The 19056-nt window shown below is 41.4% G+C and overlaps 2 protein-coding genes across 6 annotated transcripts in view; one reads left to right on the forward strand and one right to left on the reverse strand.

Annotated features, from left to right (window-relative positions):
* Nucleotides 1-594: 594 nt before the first annotated feature.
* ippk (inositol 1,3,4,5,6-pentakisphosphate 2-kinase) lies at nucleotides 595-18217 on the forward strand. The gene is made up of 14 exons (XM_063910664.1): nucleotides 595-785; nucleotides 3333-3392; nucleotides 5479-5574; nucleotides 6122-6188; nucleotides 6345-6463; nucleotides 6663-6752; nucleotides 8194-8252; nucleotides 8374-8446; nucleotides 10068-10220; nucleotides 11026-11146; nucleotides 11639-11774; nucleotides 11883-11985; nucleotides 12670-12761; nucleotides 13850-18217. Exons 1-14 carry the CDS (start codon nucleotides 636-638, stop codon nucleotides 14100-14102), a joined length of 1572 nt encoding a protein of 523 aa, XP_063766734.1. The 5' UTR covers nucleotides 595-635; the 3' UTR covers nucleotides 14103-18217.
* The window catches only part of cenpp (centromere protein P), an 83776-nt gene continuing 82831 nt past the window's right edge, over nucleotides 18112-19056 (reverse strand). For 4 of the 5 annotated variants that reach the window (XM_063910669.1, XM_063910670.1, XM_063910668.1 and 1 more), the window contains exon 9: nucleotides 18112-18436. In XM_063910669.1, coding sequence (XP_063766739.1) covers nucleotides 18306-18436 — 131 coding nt within the window. In that variant the 3' untranslated portion in view covers nucleotides 18112-18305. The remainder of the gene's footprint in view (nucleotides 18437-19056) is intronic. The other variant, XM_063910667.1, reaches the window with a different exon arrangement.

Genomic DNA, 19056 nt, shown 5'->3' on the forward strand with positions numbered 1-19056 from the left:
TATGAAAGTCTCAGGTCCCAACCTCCTCCAACAATGCAACATACTATACTTAAAGCATGAAAAAAATAAAACGGTGCGAGGAATATGAGACCTAGATGTATTAAAATGGAACAGATTGTAAAACCAAACACTGTACATTAGAATAAATACTGTATACAGTAATACTATATACACCCCCATTAGACACCAGATTACCAACTGTTGAAATGTACATGTGTTTAATTTATATTATTATTCATTTACAACGCCTTGTTACAATGCTGGAGGTTGAACAAAATATATTTTTCCAATTTGGATTAAATAAAGTACACTACAAATTTAATTTAATCTAATAGTTTAAGTAGATTTACTTTAATGTTAGTGGTGGCCTATGATTTATCTCATAATGTTTTCGATGTCTTCACTATTTAATTAAGAAAACATTCATTGTTTATGATATATTTAAACTTTACTCTCCGAAATTGGAATTCTTCCTCTTACGGTTCTTGTCTGACCACTTTATGGGGTTTTTATTTTTGAAGTCTTAACCGGAAGTCTTACTTTGGTGGGTAACTGCCGGGGCCAGGCAGTATAAGTAAGTCTGTGGTACTTCAGAGTTATTGCTAGCAGGCTGTAGTGCCAGGCTGACTACTTGTATGTGTCGGTGCAGTCGTATGTTACTTTCTGGCCTGTTAACGGGAGCTCTGGTTGTCGTCGTTAGTGTGATGGAAGTGGACAAGATGGACGAGAACGAGTGGAGGTATCACGGCGAGGGGAACAAGAGCCTGGTGGTCTCACACGTACAGGTGAGCCGCTAACACTAAGCTAACCGAAGTTCAGATAAAAGCAGCAGGAGTGTTTGAATTTAGCTTCAACGGAACATACTTTTCTAACGTTAAATGTGCGTAAGCTCAGCGTTGCTGGTGATGGAAACTTAGAGCAATTATCTGGAAAAATCTGTTTATAAGTGAGGGGTGAAAGGTCAGCTGCCAGGTTTTTTTTTATTTAGCCATCATCACTACCATTAGCGCGTTTGCTAGCTTAGCCGGCTAGCTAGTCAAGAGTTCAAATGACTCCAACTTATACAACAATATTAAACAGTAATAACAACGCTTAAAACCAACACTAAATATAACAAAGGACATATAAAGTACTGTGCAGTAAGAGAGACGGACTGTCTCGGTGGGGAAGGGTCTTAATGTTAAGATACTAACGAGCTAGTTTAGCTGCTAGCAGCCTTCCAGTTTCTGTTGGGAGTCCTCTCTGTCTAACGAACCTGCTGTTAGTCTGAAGCAAACCGCTGAGACTTTAAAGTTCACTTCCATGCGGGTTAGGCGTGCGCTGACTGACGCTGCTGTGACCCGGGCAGGGTGGGGGATCCACGGACAGGACAGTGAGAGAGCCTCATTCGCGGGACTGTTGTTATTGAGCAATCGGTGACATGTTAGTGTAGGTTAGACATCACGGCAGCAGTATTGTAATCCGTTTACTTTTACCTTCAAGTATACTATTTCGTCTCTACTGCTTGACAATACACCAATGATGCTGATAACTGATTTTTAAACTGAGTGATTATACGGCTGCTTGTGTTTAAGGCAATAGTTAACAATCAAATTGTTCAGTGACATTTTTTTTAAGACCAGCTGAATCAATATTTTATAACTGATATCCAAAATATTTCAGCTAGAAACAGAACCAAACGATTGTAAGAGTATTTGATGATGTTGTAAACTTAAACCACAACCTAGTAATGTTTACTATACTGTCTTATTTGTTCTTATCAATGCAAAGAATAAAGGATTTCTGATTCCTCTTTGTGAGTACTTGGAAAACAGTTTAAGTCACAAAACCAAAAGGGTACAGTTCTACTCCTTACTCTGAAAAACATTAAGACATTGTCCCAAAAATATTTTGTTAGTGATTTAGTTTTATTTGAGCTCCAGCCTTTCGTCAGTTCTGTACATTGTTAGTGCTAATAAAATAAGCTAGTTTGAGGTCTGAAGTGGAAGTTGTTATTTTCTTATGAAGTGTGTGAAAACCATGGGACTATTTCCCTATTTTTCAGTTAGTTCTATTCCTAGCTAGATCTAAAGTAATTTAGTCATTTGAGATATTGACTCATTGATTCTTTACAAATGTTTTCTTTTCACTGAAGAGCCACAGTCAGACGAAAAATCTACATATGGATATTGCTCGCTTATTCCCAGTCTGTATTTATCTCATTATGATATTTATCACCACTTGTTACAGAACACAACTGCATTCTACAATTTACAGTCATCGGTTTAGTGCTGACATATTGTCTTTACATTGAACTTGACATATTTTTATACATTACCTCTTTCTTGTTAAATATGTTGCCTTGTTTGTTTAACCAATGTTTTTGATGTCACTGACAGGATAGGAAATAGATAAATAAAATACATGTAAAGAAACCTTCTCTAATTCAAAAAGTCTGACTTGAAGTGAAACTAAGTTACCCACAGAAGTCTTGATTTAGTCTCTCCCACTGAACATTTCACTTTTTGTAAGGTTGAGACTCTTTTGAGCTGTGAGGACACCCTTCTCCCCACAAAAAGTGTCACCTATAAACTCAACATAATTGAGACCTTTAGAAATGTGATAACAGACCTACGGCATGTGAATGTAATACTGCTGTGTAAACAGGTTCCTGGCACTACCTTATACCTATGAACATTTGTTTGTTTGGGTGCACACTCACTGCTGAAATATTTCATTCATAATGTTGCGCTTCACTTAAAGTCTGAGTCAACATTGTGCAGCTTTGTTTTTGTGAATGTCTTTGAATTCTTCTTAAAGCCCTTTTTTGCAGATCAAAATCAGACTACAGTGTTAATACTGGTATGCTAATATTTCCTAAGATTATTCCATAGATCTTTTTTAATAACAAATATTCTGCTGCAATCCATTATTGTTTTGTGTAACACATAGCACATAATTATAACCACAGTACACTTTTTTTTAAAAGGGTGATGACGACATAAATTATGACATCAGGCTTTTACAGTTTTCTCAAAAGTTTCAACATGATTGTTAATGTCCTTTCTTTTTTCATAAGGCACATCCCTTTTGAAATGATCAGTCATCATATTTCTAGGTTTATGGATTTTCTTTACTTAAAAGCCTCCATGTGCTGACAGACAGCCGTTATTGTGTGTTGTGTTTGTTAAGTAGACATAGCAAGAGACACTTGTCCAGACTTGTGGGGGACTCACTGTTTGTGCGGCGCCGTGGGAAAGCTGTATCAGTATTTTAACACGCCTCAGGAATCTCTGGGGGATGTTCCTGGATGTTCCTCAGATCTTAACCAAGCTTCTCTTCTGTTCTTGCAGCTTTCCATAGTTCTCCGCCTGCTCAAATATCCAGCTGAGGACTCTGAAAACCCACCACAGGTAAATAAGTCAAAGTGTGTCTCTCAGAACATAAAGCATCGTCCATATTACTGCACAGAAAAAACCTCCTGATGCATTACCAAAGAAAGTAACATCACTGAGTTATTGTGTGCTTGTGGACTCCATTTTATTTATTGCATTTTGAACTTCTGGTATGTCAACGTTTTAAAAATAATACACCGAATTTGAACCCCAAAACGGTCTCCATAATTAAATGAGCTCTGAATTTAACTTGAGGATTGAGTGGTGCACAAAATAATGCATTAGTGTGACATTATTAAATCGCGGTAGCCTGTTTCTCTGATTGGATGGCTACAGTTCATACTCACTGTTCAGAACATGGCTGGGGTCAGAGATGCTGTTGGCCAGCCTCACTCTATTATTATGGGAGGCTGATCCATAGACTCTCTCTCAAAAGGATGACCAACAATCAGTGTGAGCGCCCATCCCTTTCAAATTATTAAAATGTGTCCAAGATGGATCAAATCATACAGTGTCTGCTCTGCTGTGTTGATGAAAATAGGGCCAATGGTTGTTCTGTAATCCTGCTGGGCTATATTGAGACATTAGAATATCCCAAAATGTTTAATCAAGTGAAGAACTCTGCTTAACATGTTTCTTGGCTGCACAGAGCCATCCCACGCTGCACCTGAAAGCACACGACAAACTGGTTTCATGTTAAATATTGCAGCTGTCAGCTGGACTATCTGATGTGAGAGCTCATGTTTTTCAGAGAAAAGAGGAGAAATGTTGTTAATCTGAATAATGCCTGTCAGGCTGATGGATGCTGACAGAGGAGAAACAGCTGGTGTCCTGAGGCCTAGGTGACAGTAAATACATGTTAGCACGAAACTCAGACTTAGTGTAGTGATTTAGCTCTTCAGTACATTTTAGAGTTGTATTTATTGTCAGCAGAGGATCTCACATCCTGGTCAGATTTAAAGGTATTAAGGCGCAGTCTCTGATCCAAATGTAAACTAAGCGAGCCCTGCCCAACATTCAAATGAACCCAGCTGCTCACCAGTTTCTGCCACTGTCACGTTACTCGCTGGCACTCTCAGTCGCTAAAGTTATCAACATTTTCCAATGCGGTTTAAGATGTTTTACATAACTTTTTTTTGTCGACACAGCAGGAAACCTTATAGTTTTATTTAATTAATTAATCTATGGCTCCTTTTATACAAGGCAATTCATTTTAAATTACAACCCAAAAGAATGGGCATTTGGAGGGTTGCTCTACTTTTGATCTTTAGAAAGAATGCATGGCAAGTTTTACAAACCAGAATAATGTGTTGAACCACCTAACCCTTTTTAGATGTAAAATGTATTCTTGAGTGCTATTTTGACCCACTTTTTTTTACATTTCATGCTACTTTATGCAAACGACTTTCAGAGGCAATTATCCAACATTTTAATCTAATACATTTATTTGACATTTGTAAAAACACTTGATAAAATTCTTATGATGCAGTACCGTAATACAATTCAACCCAGTGTTCCACAAAGTGCCTACACTCGGCTCCACATTGTCAAAACAACACCATTTGAAATGCTCTTGTATGTATTTGTTGGTGATAAAACAGGATCATATCATATTCTATACCAACATAATACTGTGGATGCATAATTGTTCTGCACCTTTACTTCATACATACTGCATCCACCAATACCATAATAAAATAAGTAAACAATAATGAATCAACCCTGTGATCAGGATCCAGGCTAGAAAGGAAACAAGTAAGCAAACATCCTTCCACCAGTTTACCTCCAATCCTGCTAAAAAACAACCCAAACAAGCCTGACTTATTTCATTGAGGCGATGAGCAGAACAATTTGAATAAGAGAAAGAATTGCAGCATTGTCCCAGAGCGCAGACAACTTCCACAGTGAGAGAGAACAGAGTCCAGCAGTGATCAGCTCTGTGCGGCTGCTTCTCCAGAATCACATGTTTTTGCAAACGGATAAGTGAGGTGACCTCCTGATCCTCTAAGTGCCCCAGAGATGTCAAATAACTCAAATAACTGTCCTTTCAACAACCCTCAGAACAGGTTGTAACACGTTATTTACCCGCTGTGTTCTCCTGCAGACGGTGGAGCAGGCCTTCAGGCAGGTGCAGAACATTGTTGACTTCAGCTCCAACGTGATGAGCTGCCTGCTGGGGGAGAAGTTCGTCCACAGCGGGGTATGACTGTGCAACACTAACCTACTGCAGACCCAGGAATTACGTCTTTCAAAGACTGCCCACATAAAGAATATAATAAACGTGCAATATTTTAAACCAGGTTTGAATCTGTGACAATACACAGTATTGTCAATAGATTACATTAGATGTACTTTATTGATGCCAAATTGTGAAATAGTTTTATTACAGTAGCATTCAGAACATAATTATTCCCTTTTGGAATAAATGCTCCCATGAGAGCTGGGTGATTAACCAGACTGACTTCTAGCAGCAGACAAAAAGTTACAGTGTTGATGTCCGGAGGGTTTCAGCACATGAACACTCACTGGGTCAGCTGGTGCTTCATTTTAGATTTAATGATGAAAGTTCAAAAGCTCCCTTTATTTGTCTGTTAAAATGTAGGGCAACACTGGCTCTGAACATTATTAATGAATAGAAACACTGCCAGTAGATCACAGTGGTTTATCTGCAGAAGAAAACAGAGACCATAAACTTTAACAATGTAATAACTTTCATAATAAAAGGGATTGTGCTCATTTCTTTACAGGAAGTGGTCAAACTGCCTTTAGAGTTTGTTCGACAGCTGTCAATCAAAGTTCAACATCAGAGACCAGGTACAAACATTTGTATTATTATTTCTGTGGCAACTGGTATTGAAATTAGTTAAAAGGAGCATACCTCTCTCATATCGGTACCGTGCATCTCTGATGAACACAGAGACATTTAGGATTACTTACTCACCGCGCTGTGTGTGTGTGTGTTTGTGTCAGCGTCGCGCCGTGATAAGGTGATGGACATCTACAGCGGCTGTGCCCTCTGCCTGCCCAACCTGACGTCTCCAACCCTCCACCAGCCAACACACACTCCTACACTCTGCATCGAGATCAAGGTAGGTACACACACACACACACACACACACACACACACACACACACACACACACACACACACACACACACACACACCTTGTTGGAAGGTGGCCTGGTTTTAATTTCAGTTGTAACTCTTCATCAAGCTGAGGGTTTTGTTCTATGATTGTGTCTCGGTGTGTGTGTCACTCAGCTGCTGTTTTGTGTTTTTGTCTTTAGCCTAAATGTGGCTTCCTGCCATACTCCAAACATGTCAGCCAAGATATCAAGACCAAAGTGTGCCGCTTCTGCATGCACCAACACTACAAGGTAACTACAGCTGTCTTACATCCAACTTGAGCGCAACACCTCCTCGTTTTTACCGGTTGCTGAACGTCACTTTCAGACACCGCCAGAGGGAATTAATTTCAGCTGCCAACTAAGTGTTCAAAGATTGTTTAGGAGGAATGACCCTTCACTTCAGCGTTTTCTCGAACCATTAAGCACTGTTGGTCTTTACTGATCTGATGTCATTAACCGTCACGGTTCCTTTCTGCTGTGTTTCACCTGTGGTGTGTAGAGCGAGAAGCCATTCAAAGCCACACCCGCCTTCTACCAGTTGTAGCTCTCTCTGCTGGATGTATACTTTATTTATCCCAAGTTGGGAAATCGTCTTGTCACAGCAGCATTTTGATAGTACATGTAGAAGAATTACAACATTTCTTAAAAATAGAATAAAATATTGATAGATTTTTTTTAAATAAAAGTAGAAAAGGCATATATTCAGAAGAGTATCTACACGCAAAAACATATACAGAATAAGTTAGAATACTCTCTAATATATCACTCTACTAAAGTGTGTAAATATAATCTTTACAATCCTCTTAGGCACAAGTGTGAAATTCATTGCTGGTGTTCCTTCAAAGAAATATAATTTAAGCTGCTAAAGGCCTACAGCACTATTAGCTAATAATGGTGACGAGCCCAGCTCGACCAGCAGGTCTAACCGCCCCCCCCAAACAGTCAACCCTGGGTAAACTATGCCGTCTCGAACACAATCAGAGTGTTTGTGTTTCAACAACTCAAACATACATTGTCTTCTTCAGTCGCAAACTTCAGGGTCATTTTCCTGAAATCATATCAACAATTTAAACTTATAGAGCTTATAGTTTTGAATCAGGAATTTCAGTTTGGGGATCCAGGAGCTTATGAAAACTAAGCTGTGCCATATGTTATGTTTGACAGCTGCTAATTCACTGTCCCCTATTTAATCAATAATTAAATATCAAACTTTTGATTGGATGCCCAAGACTGAGGATATGGATTGCAATCCTGGCCAGCAGAGTACAGGGCAACACACTTTTTTGCACAGCATTCCACTATTGTTCCACTATTGTTCCACTATCGTTCCACTATTGTTCCACTATTGTTCCACTATTGTTCCACTATTGTTCCACTATTGTTCTTCTAATCTTTATTCTTCATCTTCCTCTCCTCTTTTTTTTTTTCAACCAAAACCTTTGGCTCTCTATAACTTCAGCATACTTTCAGCTACAGAAACCATTCAAATATCAAAATATTCAGATTGATGGGAAACTTTCAACTTTTCAAACATTTTTAAACTCTTTTTTCTAAACATTCAACTCAACCCAAAAAGCTCAGCGACAGATTTTCAGCAGCTTAAAGCATTACCACACATTTTCAGCCGGAAATGGATTTTCTACTCACTGATATTTCTTCCTTCATCACTTTGTACCCTCTCTTTCACCAGGTGGCCATGGGGATGTGGAAGAGACGCAGCCGGTACTGTCCTATAGATCTGTTCTCGGGGTGAGATTGCCACATCAACCCTCCTGCACTTACAATATGACCAGTAATACTGTATTCAACAATAACACACCATCAGAGATCTGTAGCTAAACTTGATGTTCTCTGTTTCCCTCGTGTTCAGGAACAGACAGAGAATGCACTTTGCCATCAGACAGCTGATAGAAGAACCTCAGAACAACCTGAAAATCTTCAAGGTGATACAGGGTTGGACTGGTTTAAGAAAGAATTGATACTGATTGTAATAAGTCACACCATTCAGGATCACACTTCACTAAGCAGTTGCTCCTGAGTGGAACATAATTTAGGCGGAGCCCTTTTTCCTGCTGTATTCCTAGTATAAAAAACCCCCTCCTTTCGACACTTATTCGCTTTTCCACCAACCCGGAGCTGGAGCCGATAAAGGGCTGGTTTTTCGTGTTTCCACCGCAGCGGCGCCAGCTTTAATTGCCAAAAAATCTGATCTTTCTGGCCCCACTCTGCTGCCCGGCAAGATCCAAGATCCAATACGAACCACTGCGTCACAGGGGAGATTAACCTGAGCAATAACAGTTCATGGCGAGTACAAGTTGTAACAGTAATATCGCTGAGCAAAGTGACTAGAACGCGACCACACACTTATAAAACACACACTTTATAAAGTCAGGCAACACTAACCAGGCTCAGTGTGATGCTGTTTATTTGACCTTACTTTAATCACCACCGTTCACTGTTATTGATCATTGTGAAGAGCAGGCAGATGTTCTCCTGTTGATTTGTATTATTGCAGCTATCGGATGGAATCAATACATGGGCTACACAGGTTGCCATCAGAAGTAAAATCATAACGAAAACTACGCTGATAAATATGCCTGTAGAAAACGGCTTGTGCCACAGTAGGATAGCAAAGTAGTCAAGATAGTCAGAGTAGTACTTTTATTAATCCCCGTGGGGAAATTCGAGAATTCTGCATTTGACCCATCCTAGTGTTAGGAGCAGTGGGCTGCCATATGTACGGCGCCTGGGGAGCAGTGTAGGGAACAGTACCTTGCTCAGGGACACCACGGTAGCACTTGGTCTTTCGGGGACTTGAACTGGTGACCTTCCAGTTCCCAAGCCAAATTCGTATGGACTTTGTCACCACTGCCCTAATGCCAGAGACACTTTCATAACAGCGTTGTGATGCCAAACCGCATCAATTCAGACTGAAACGCATTCACTCATGGGGAGCGGGGGTATGCATCAGCTGCTTGTGTTAAAGTCAGACAGTGAATACTTTTCAGCGAACACCGCCGTGAGTTAACGAGAGACTAAATGCTGGTGGACGAGCAGCACTGCAGCGCACGGTAAATGCCACTGAACCACGGCTCTCTGGACTGAAGTATAAGGTTGGAGAAGTAGTTCTTTAATTTAATCTGGCTTCGTATGATTAAAAGCTACAGGAGCATTGACCTGACGCAGTCCTCTGTTGATGTAGTTGTGAGTGGATTGGGGAGAAAATCAGCGACGTGAAACGCTATGTGGGTCATAAGAGGGCACGTAAACGGTTACCTCATGATGCAAACGATGACGCAATTGAGCTCCATTCGGCCTCTGAGCAGTGGAAACACAAGGGGTGCTACCGACTAGAACTAGAAAAAGCGCCAGAAAAACAAAAGATCGGATCGGATCTTGAACCGGCTCCGATTTGATGGAAAAGGGGCATTACAGAAATGTGAGCTCCTTCCTGTTGTCGGCCTCTGGTGTGACCTCTTTCAATATGCTGAAATGTAACCTTTAAGATAAGATGTTTTTGTCTTCGAACCAAAGCTCTGAGACGTGTGTTTGTGTGTGTCTCAGGGGGGTCAGTGTATATTCAGCAGTTTGGAGGGCATTGACGACCTGATGGACCTGAACTCCCTGCTGCATCATCTCAGACCGTACTTCCAGTATGGAAACAACCGGATCAACAGTCACATGACCAGCAAAGCTCTCCTGAACGACTTCATCCAGGTATCCCCAAGAGTCCTTTTAACTCAAATATGTTTCTGGAGAGCAATAATATAAAAAAGTACTAACCAATGGACCTCCTTATACCTGCATCAGACCGAAACTGAAAAACCTCACAGATGTGTGTGCTGTGTGAGAACCAAAGTCAACTTAAAACTTTGGTCTGTAACTTAAAGGACACATTGTGCTCATTTTCAGGTTCATAATGGTATTTTCTGTCTCTACTGGGACATGTCTCTATGCTTTAATGTTCAAAAAGCTCTTTATTTTTCTCATACTGCCTGTGCTGCAGCACCTCTTTTACCCTCTGTCTGAAACCAGAGCCCAGTCTGCTCTGATTGGTAAGCTGATCGGCTCTGTTGTGATTGGTCAACGGCTTAGAGATGTCCCGCCCCTTAGCCTATCACATGCAATGTGTTGGAGCGCTAGCCAATAGAAGCATGAGCATTATGTAGTGATGTCACTGTGTTACAGAAGTAAGATCTGATATGAAGGTTAACCTTGCAGGCCTCCCACTTCCACCTTTCACCTCAGTATAGACGTTAGAAGTGGGCTTCCTTTGTCTAATAACCAGTCTGATTTATGGTTTAAGACCGTTGCCTTTATCAGGTGACAGTGTTGAAAGGGGGAGACATTCCCTCTGTCTCCCCCTGGGAAATGGTCCCAGCCTGTAATCAGTCCCAGGTCCTTTGCATGGGGACCCTGTACATGGGCCTCCAGCTCTTCCAACTGATCTGTACGACTGCCCTTACAAACAATTCCTGACTGAGTCACGTCTCTACCTTATTCCGTCCCTCTCTTCCTGTAGGTCCTGGTGAACGCCCTGCTGAGTGCTGGATCAGGAGATGGAGGCGTGGTGATGGACAGACGAGGAGAAGGATGGAGCTCCTGTGAAGCGAGTATGTTCAACAAGGAGAGGACTCGCCACGGTAAGAGCCTGCTTTCTGTCTTAACAGTTTAGACTCCGATCTGCTGCGGCTCAGAGGATCTGTCGGCTCAGTAAATATCCTCTACTAAACACACAGTATGCTCTGTTGACTCAAACATTATCAGCTTTAGCTTATTTAATATCCTTATTAGAGCTGCAGCAAATAATCTGAAAATGATCTGACTGTTTTGAAATGTTATTAAACACTTTAAAGTAATTTATTACACACTAACATTTTCTGGTTCCAGCTTTTACACTGAATATTTGCTTAACTTCTTTGCCTCGTACACTGACTATTGCTTATTGTTTAGTTTCTTATGGTTTGATGAGTTTTTTGAACATTGAATCTGTGGTTTCTAGTGTCAATTGTAGCTGTAACTCTGGTCCAGTCCTCTGCTGAAGGTTGTTCTGTGCAGCAGCCTCTCTCTGTGTTTGACCAATGAATGCATAACCTCTGAATCTCAGATGACCTCTCTGTCTGTGCTGTTCTCAGGCTCTCAGGGTTCACCCAGCAACAGTGTTTTGTCCAGACTTCGTCAGACGCAGATGTTAGACACTTTGGACATCGAAGGTCTTTACCCTCTGTACCGCCGTGTGGAGCAGCACCTGCAGGACTTCCCCAAGGAGAGGTACTACACGGTTAATACACATCAGAGGAGAGCCTTAGCGGCAGTGTTTATTCAGATACATTTACCCGTCCGGTCTCTTGCATCACCTTCTTTCTGTCTCCGTGTCAGAACTCGTCTTCAGATGGACGGGCCGTACAACGAGGCCTTCCTGGAAAAGCTGCAGAAATGTCCCAGTGATGATGACGGCTCTCTGGAGTACGCGGTCTCTAAGGTGAGGCTGAGAGACGAAATCTACATCAGGTTCTCCGTGATAGCCCAGCATTCCATAGGGAGCATTTCTCCCAGTCAGCTCTCTGCGGGACCATCAGTCCCTGGTTCAATCACCAGTACACAACACTTTTTTGAGATGGAAAAATAATTGTAAATTGCATGTCTCACGCAACAAATGAAAGCGTTTTGGGCTTCAAGTTCAATTTTCCAACAATGCGTGCATAAGTATGAGGTTGGTGCTTAATACACACTACTTCTTTACTACATCTGTAAGGGTTTCATCCTTGTCTTATTACCTTTTGAGCAGACGCTGCAGTGCGAGCCTGATTCTGATTGGACATCTTTGTTCTCGGCAGAGGAAGAATGCCACTGTAAAAACCTTTTGTTCAGTAATGAAAGCTGTTCAGTGAGAAACTGAGAGAAAATACAGTTTATTAAAGGAGGGCGAGACAGTTCTAACTGATAGCGTCACCAATGAAGGTCGTGCAGACGCAGTGGAAGCATTTTGCTGACTCATTAACGGCACCCTCTAATTCAGCGGTTTCCGGGCCACGTTGATTATGCACCTGATTGGTCGGTTTTGGTCTGACCCCGGTCTAGCCTGCTAAAAAAAACCATCTGCATCCTGCTGAGCTCTCACCGGTCTAAAAACAGTGTGTTTATCTGCCCTGTGCTTTCACTTCAGGTCCATCAGTACCGAGTTGCCATGACAGCCAAGGACAGCCAAATCATGGTTGCCCTGGTGCCCAGCTGTGAGGAAGAAGAGGACGATGAAGGGTAAGAGTTGAGCTCTGTTGATCTCTTCGTCACAGATGACTTAAAGTTCCTCACATTAATATGATTTACATCCGTGCTGGCTGCGGTCCTCTTCTTCCTCAGGGATTAGAGAAGTATTCAGATGTAGAACTAAAGCTACATTAGCAGTGATACTGTAGGAATTCACTGGTACAGTCCTTGGTAAATACATAAGTATTAAAATGAAACTATACTTATTATACAAAGTGAAAGAATGGCCTATTTTATTATTTTTGAATTTTTTGGGCAACCAGTGCCTTTTAATAGTGACAGTGCAGGTCAGAAAAAGGGAGACAGAGGGGCGTGCGGCAAAGGGACCCAGGCCGGATTCGAACCCGGGTCCACTGCATGGGGATCAAACCCCAGTATATGGCCACCTGCTCTACCCACTGAGCTATACGACGGCCAAAGGATGGACTATTTCAAAATAAAACGTATTATTACTATTAATCAGTTTAATGATGCCGCTGATATAAGGGGGCTCATTTGAACAAATCTTTTTACTTCCGGGTCTCATAATCTTTAAATTATCATCATAGTTAGCTTTGTTTTTGTTTACTTCTAATCGGACTCTGCAAAGAAACCAAAGTTGTTATAGTTAAGTAAAAGTATGGAATAAACTATATTTTTAACATGCTATTAATTGAGAGTATCTAATATGTGCTGCACTAAACACACTATTATATTACTTAATTATAAAACAATAACTGATAAATGTTCACTAAAGTTTGAAATAGCGATCTACCATCATGTAACTGGTCCCTGATTGCTACTGACATCATTTTGATGATTACTTATTAAAAAAAGAAAGAAAAAGCATTCTCCCATGTGAGGATTAATTGTTATAGAATTGTAAACTGAATGTTTTGGGGTCTTTTGACACCACAAAGTAAAAATGAATGGATAGTGAGAATTATTGTTGTTTCTAGCCTTCATTTATCCTCCACTAAAGAACGATTTTAACGGTACTGTTTTTAGCGTGTAGTACCGGATTGAGTCCAGCAGGGAGAGCCAGACCTCAGCATGTTGAAACTGAAACATAACTTGTCTTTTTCTTTGGTCTCCTCCAGGCTCCCCAGTCAGAGGCAGCTCAGGGACTTTGTCTCCTCCAGACCTCCTGCCTTCTCTTACTCCGTCTCCATCTTGGATCTGGACCCGAAGCCGTTCGACAACATCCCTCGCCAGCTGCACCTGGACCACAATATCGTCTCCTGCTACCTGAGGTCGGGCTGTGCCTTGCCGAAGGGTGCTCTGCCCTCGCACTCTGGCCTCTTCAGTGCTGCAGAGAGGGAGGACTGCACGCTGCTCTTCCACCCCGTGTGAGCGCCCAGTAACAGACAGACGACCCTGAAGACTAACTGACGCTTTGCTGCCGCTTCACACGGAGATGCCATGATGATGCAGAGGTCTGGAATCACTTTAGACCACAGCTGTTTATCTGAAGACTGTACTGCATCACTCTCTCTTTACTCAGCTCATGTTAAGCAACATCTGAATCTCCAGGTCACCACTAACTCACCAAACAATCTCAGCGACCTGGGATATTTCTGTTACTGTTTCTGGAGGTTTCTTTCTCCAGAAACCTCTGGATCCTGTCAGGAGGGGATTCCGAAATGTCTCTGCCAGGATTCATATTTATTAGAAAACTTACAGGGGGCTTTGTTTTTTTTCCACTTTGGTGACAAAGGGTTCGGATCAGCCTCCTGTCAGTTCTTCTACAGTTGTCATGAGAACAACATCATAGTTTACATTCGCCATGGCAACGCTCTGAGAGAAAGAAGAGGAGAGTTAAAGCGATGGAAAGAAAATCCAGTAGTTGGCATAGTTGCCGTACGTATGATGTCATTTCCTGAATGTAGGCGGGGCCTCTGGTAGAGGCAGAGCCAATATGAATGTCCAGGTTGAGCCGACCCAGAAGTGAACAATTGCATAGTTCCCTCGTCAAGAAGCCAATAGGATGTTTCCATTGGCCTTTATATTACTGCTCAAAATAAGCCGTTTAAAAAATGTTTAGATCAGATAATCTTCACAAATGTGCCCCAATTTATGAATTGAGTAAAATGTAATTGGCAGATTTTTTAACTGTACTCCGACACGGTTGCATGACTCTCCATGAGTCACCACTAAACGTTTAATTTGTGAGCTGAATTTTTAAACTCAACACTGTAAAGGTATGTTTTGTGTGATGAGCCTTAAACAACCGTCTTTAGTCTGATTAAGCCACTTGTACGCAACCCCCCCCCCCCCTTTTTCTTTTTAATAGGATGAGTAAAATGTATTAACATCTAATGTTGATGAGCCAAAGCTCTTCTAAACCACAGACCTTACTTTGGGCAGCAGACCCAAAAAAACCAACCTATTCATAAAATCCATGACTTTAAGATGAGGGAACCAGCAACTCACTTCCTGGTTTTCAGACTCATTGCTGTTGCACTATGGTAACAGAAGCACTGGTTACCATGGCTACAGCCACAGAGGAAGCGGCTTCAGTCCCCCTTTTTATTAACGAGGTGAAGCATTAATTAGATGTATTGAAAGCCTTCATGAAGCCGCTTGGACGAGACGTCGCTTCACCTCCATGTTTGTTTTTCTTTGACTCCTTTTGTCGGTGGCTAGCTAACATGTTCTTTAATCACACATTCGTGCCGCGATGTTATGAGAGTTGAGTGTCATTAAAGGCTCAGATCACCCAAATGTAAACAAAACTCGGGTGGAATCTATCCGTTTCTAAATTGGATTTGTCCAGATTTCCCCCTCTACTGCAAAACAATGAATTCTCACATCTTTGAGAGACTTCCATAATCAGTGTCATTATAACCATGGATAATCTGACGGATGATACTGGTCCTTACACACTAACGTGATTAATCCAAAGGGAAATAGTTCGACTAAAACTAGAATGTTTTGTGGTGAAGGCTGACATCTGGACAAATAAAAAAAAAACCCCATCTGCATGGAGAGAGACCCCCTTATATGGTTCACCTGTACAACATGCAGGTGAACCAGCCCTGTGATGAGTATGATTGATAAATTACATTTTTACATAAAAATGGCCAAAATGCAGTTTAGAGTCGCTCAAATATGATGGTTTTCTGTTTTATATTTAAGTGAATATATTTCAAAACTTTCCCTGAAAAACATTGCATTCAAACGTATAACCTTCAAATTTAAAGAAACTAGGATATTTTCCTCACTTTTTTAAAGACCAAATTGGCAGGTTAATTGTTAAAGTTAACCCTCATTAGCTGCAGTCTTTATTTTAATGTGTACATATTGAATTCATTTGGGTGAACTGACTTCTGACCTCTCAGCTCTTGTAGTGTTCTTTTGGGGAAGATGTGTGTGTCCAGCTGCCGTTTTTGTTCCGCTTTGACTTAAACCTTTGTGTTGGAGAAAAAGCGCATTATTATTTTTAACTCTTTTTGTTGGAAGAAAAACAGCAAATCAGTAATCTGTCTAACACTCCTGTGTTTAGTTACCTGGTGATGTGTGGCTTTGCCATGGTTCGGTTGCATCACAATTTGAGCATAAACCACAAATGAGCTATTTTGGTGCAGACTCACGGGTCAGAACTCACCTTGGTGACCTGTGAGTTGATAGTGGCCAATCAGAAACACTGATGTAATGTGACCGTACGCTTGTGGAGCAGAGGACGGTAAAGCTGCTGGCTAACGGAGCTTCCTTCATGCTGCTGCTCTGCTGGTTTCTGTGCCATAAGTGACTTGTGCGTTCGTCCATGTGCCTAAATGTTCTGGTAGGACTGGAGGGGGGGGTGGTGTGTGTGTGTGTGTGTGTGTGTGTGTGTGTGTGTGTGTGTGTGTGTGTGAGACTTTGTTACAGGCAGCGTCCACACAGAGCTACACAAATCTGTGTTAGTGGTTTCAGACTGACATCAAATCAGTCCTGTTGTGGACGCAGCCGTGGACTCTCAGTACCTCAAACTCCTGACGACCTGAAACGAAGCTCAAAGAGGGTAGTCTGATGTTTGCAAAATGATGCGTTCAGGGGCACTGGGAGGTTTCTGAGGGCGTGCTGATCTCTTCACCACGAGATGAGACTGAGTGCTGATGTTTGTTTTCAGCTATCCCGGGTCTTTTTGTCTCCTGGTGATCTCACCGCCCTCTCCAACCAGCAGCGCTCAGGGAGGCTGTAAAATAAACTGGTAACACTTGACTTCAGTTCCTGGTTACAGGGCCCACTCTCCAACCTCCAACACCTCCATCAGCCAGTCACACGTCTGAAAACAAATCACACTACAAGACTGTAACGTCAGACACTGTGACATGACAGGAATTCTGTTTGATCCGGACACTAAGGGTTTAAAAGAAATGGCGTTCAGAGTTGCCTTCAACACCTCTTATCTGGACGCTTCGAACCAATCCTATTACCCCTTATTGTTTGACACCTGAGGTGGTGAGAGGAGTTTCAGTTGGAGAGTGGACCGCAGTGAACTGAACCAACCACTGATCGATCCAACTGAAGACGCAACAGGCAGCATGACGGGAACGCAGAGGCTCATGGGAGTTTAGAGTGAGGAGGGTGGGATGTTTCTCCAAATGAAACTTGATGTCATGTTTTGATTTGATTCATTTTGAAACTTCTAAGCCGTATAAGAAATATACAAACTTAATGCCAAAGCATCTGATCAGTGACTATTTTTATGATAAGTGACTGAGGAAAAGGAGCTGCAGTTTGTGTCTCCTTACAGCCAATGATTGGAGAGGGCCAAGTAGATTCCTTATTTTATATCATATTAAACTGATATATTATGGCTTTGGCAAAACAAGACAAATATGTCCTTAGGTTTTCAGAAGCTGGGGCAGAATAGTTTTTGACATTTTATAGACCAAACCATCTAGAAAATAGTTGGCAAATAGTTGTGACTGACAGGTTGGGTAAGTCAGAATTATTTAGTTGGATTTATTGGAGCTTGGAGATAAAACATTTGGAATTTGTCAACTAATTATAATTTCAGTTTACGTAAATATGGACATTATTTCCAGCTATCATATCTGAGTGGTTCAGAACCCTGAATGCTTGTTATTTTGGGTTTCTTCTGTCAGAAAGGTAAGTTACAAAACAGACACAAACTGGGGCTGGAAAGCGTAGAGCTGCTCTTTTGCCGAATATTTTAGATTACGGATCAGTTTTTGATGCAGGTGAGCTGCCGTGTGATTAGCCGGCTGCTTCGGCCTGCTGCCTGAGCGTCGCCTGCAGAAACATCACAGCACTGTGATACTTACAGACTTCTAATAACTGCGTGTGTGTAAATAGCTGAGAGAAGAAAAACTATTTGAAAATACAAAGGCACCACGGCTGTCTTGCATTTTGTATTTAAATTATTTATTTTTGTAGATTTTGACCAATGAGCTTGGCTGTTACAACCGTCAGTCGAGCTCTTTCTATTGAATAAAGATTTCTAAGGGACTAAAACAGTACTGAGTGTGCGCTGTCATTATTTGTATTTACATATAGAAGGTGACTGTAGGTATAAGACGTCATTTTGAGGGGCGGTAAAGGTGTGAGTTATATGTCCGCTGAAAGGCTGACCGCCATGATGACTGCCTCTATGGCAGCTTCAGATCCCAGAATCCTCAGCAGGCTCTGGAAGGCCTCCGCAGAGCCGCCTACAGCCTGAGAGGGAAACAGCTTGAGGGCTGAAGAGAGACGCAGGGGAAGAAAAACACCAGAAGAATTATGACGTGATGTCAGAAACAGTCTGTTTGCATTTAACAATTCTGAACACTTTTTTTTGTTGCAATTTTCTGAATAGCTTAGTAATCATTCATAAGGACTATCCTGAAGAAAAAACAACATCATTTGGAACTGATTATAGGAGGAATAGAGAATGGTCATTTTGTGAAAAGCAATTAAATTAAAATAACTGCTAGAGGAGCTTAAATGATTTGTCATCCGATTAAAACAATTACTTGCATGTATTTTGATAGCAAGTAAAGTAAATAAGGGCTAACAGATCAGTTGCTTCCAAACTCTAAAATGTGGTGCTAATCTTATAATGTGGAGTTGAAATGTGCTACGGCTGTTTTACGTTATCTGTAATTTATCTGTTACAGTCAGAGGAAATGCGGGTAGTCTCAAAGGTGTATTTACAGACGTTTTTAAAAACATCTGCGGAGCTGGCACTACTCAGGATGAAAAAACAACATCCTCTCCATGGTTTTTGTCTTACTGAAGTCAAATGAACAATATTTTGATTAACAAGCAGCATTAGAATATTTCCCTTTAAATACTTAACGGACGGTTCTGTTTTTAGTAA

This window comes from Eleginops maclovinus, chromosome 20 (assembly GCF_036324505.1).
Source record: "Eleginops maclovinus isolate JMC-PN-2008 ecotype Puerto Natales chromosome 20, JC_Emac_rtc_rv5, whole genome shotgun sequence".
In the NCBI taxonomy this organism is placed as follows: domain Eukaryota; kingdom Metazoa; phylum Chordata; class Actinopteri; order Perciformes; family Eleginopidae; genus Eleginops; species Eleginops maclovinus.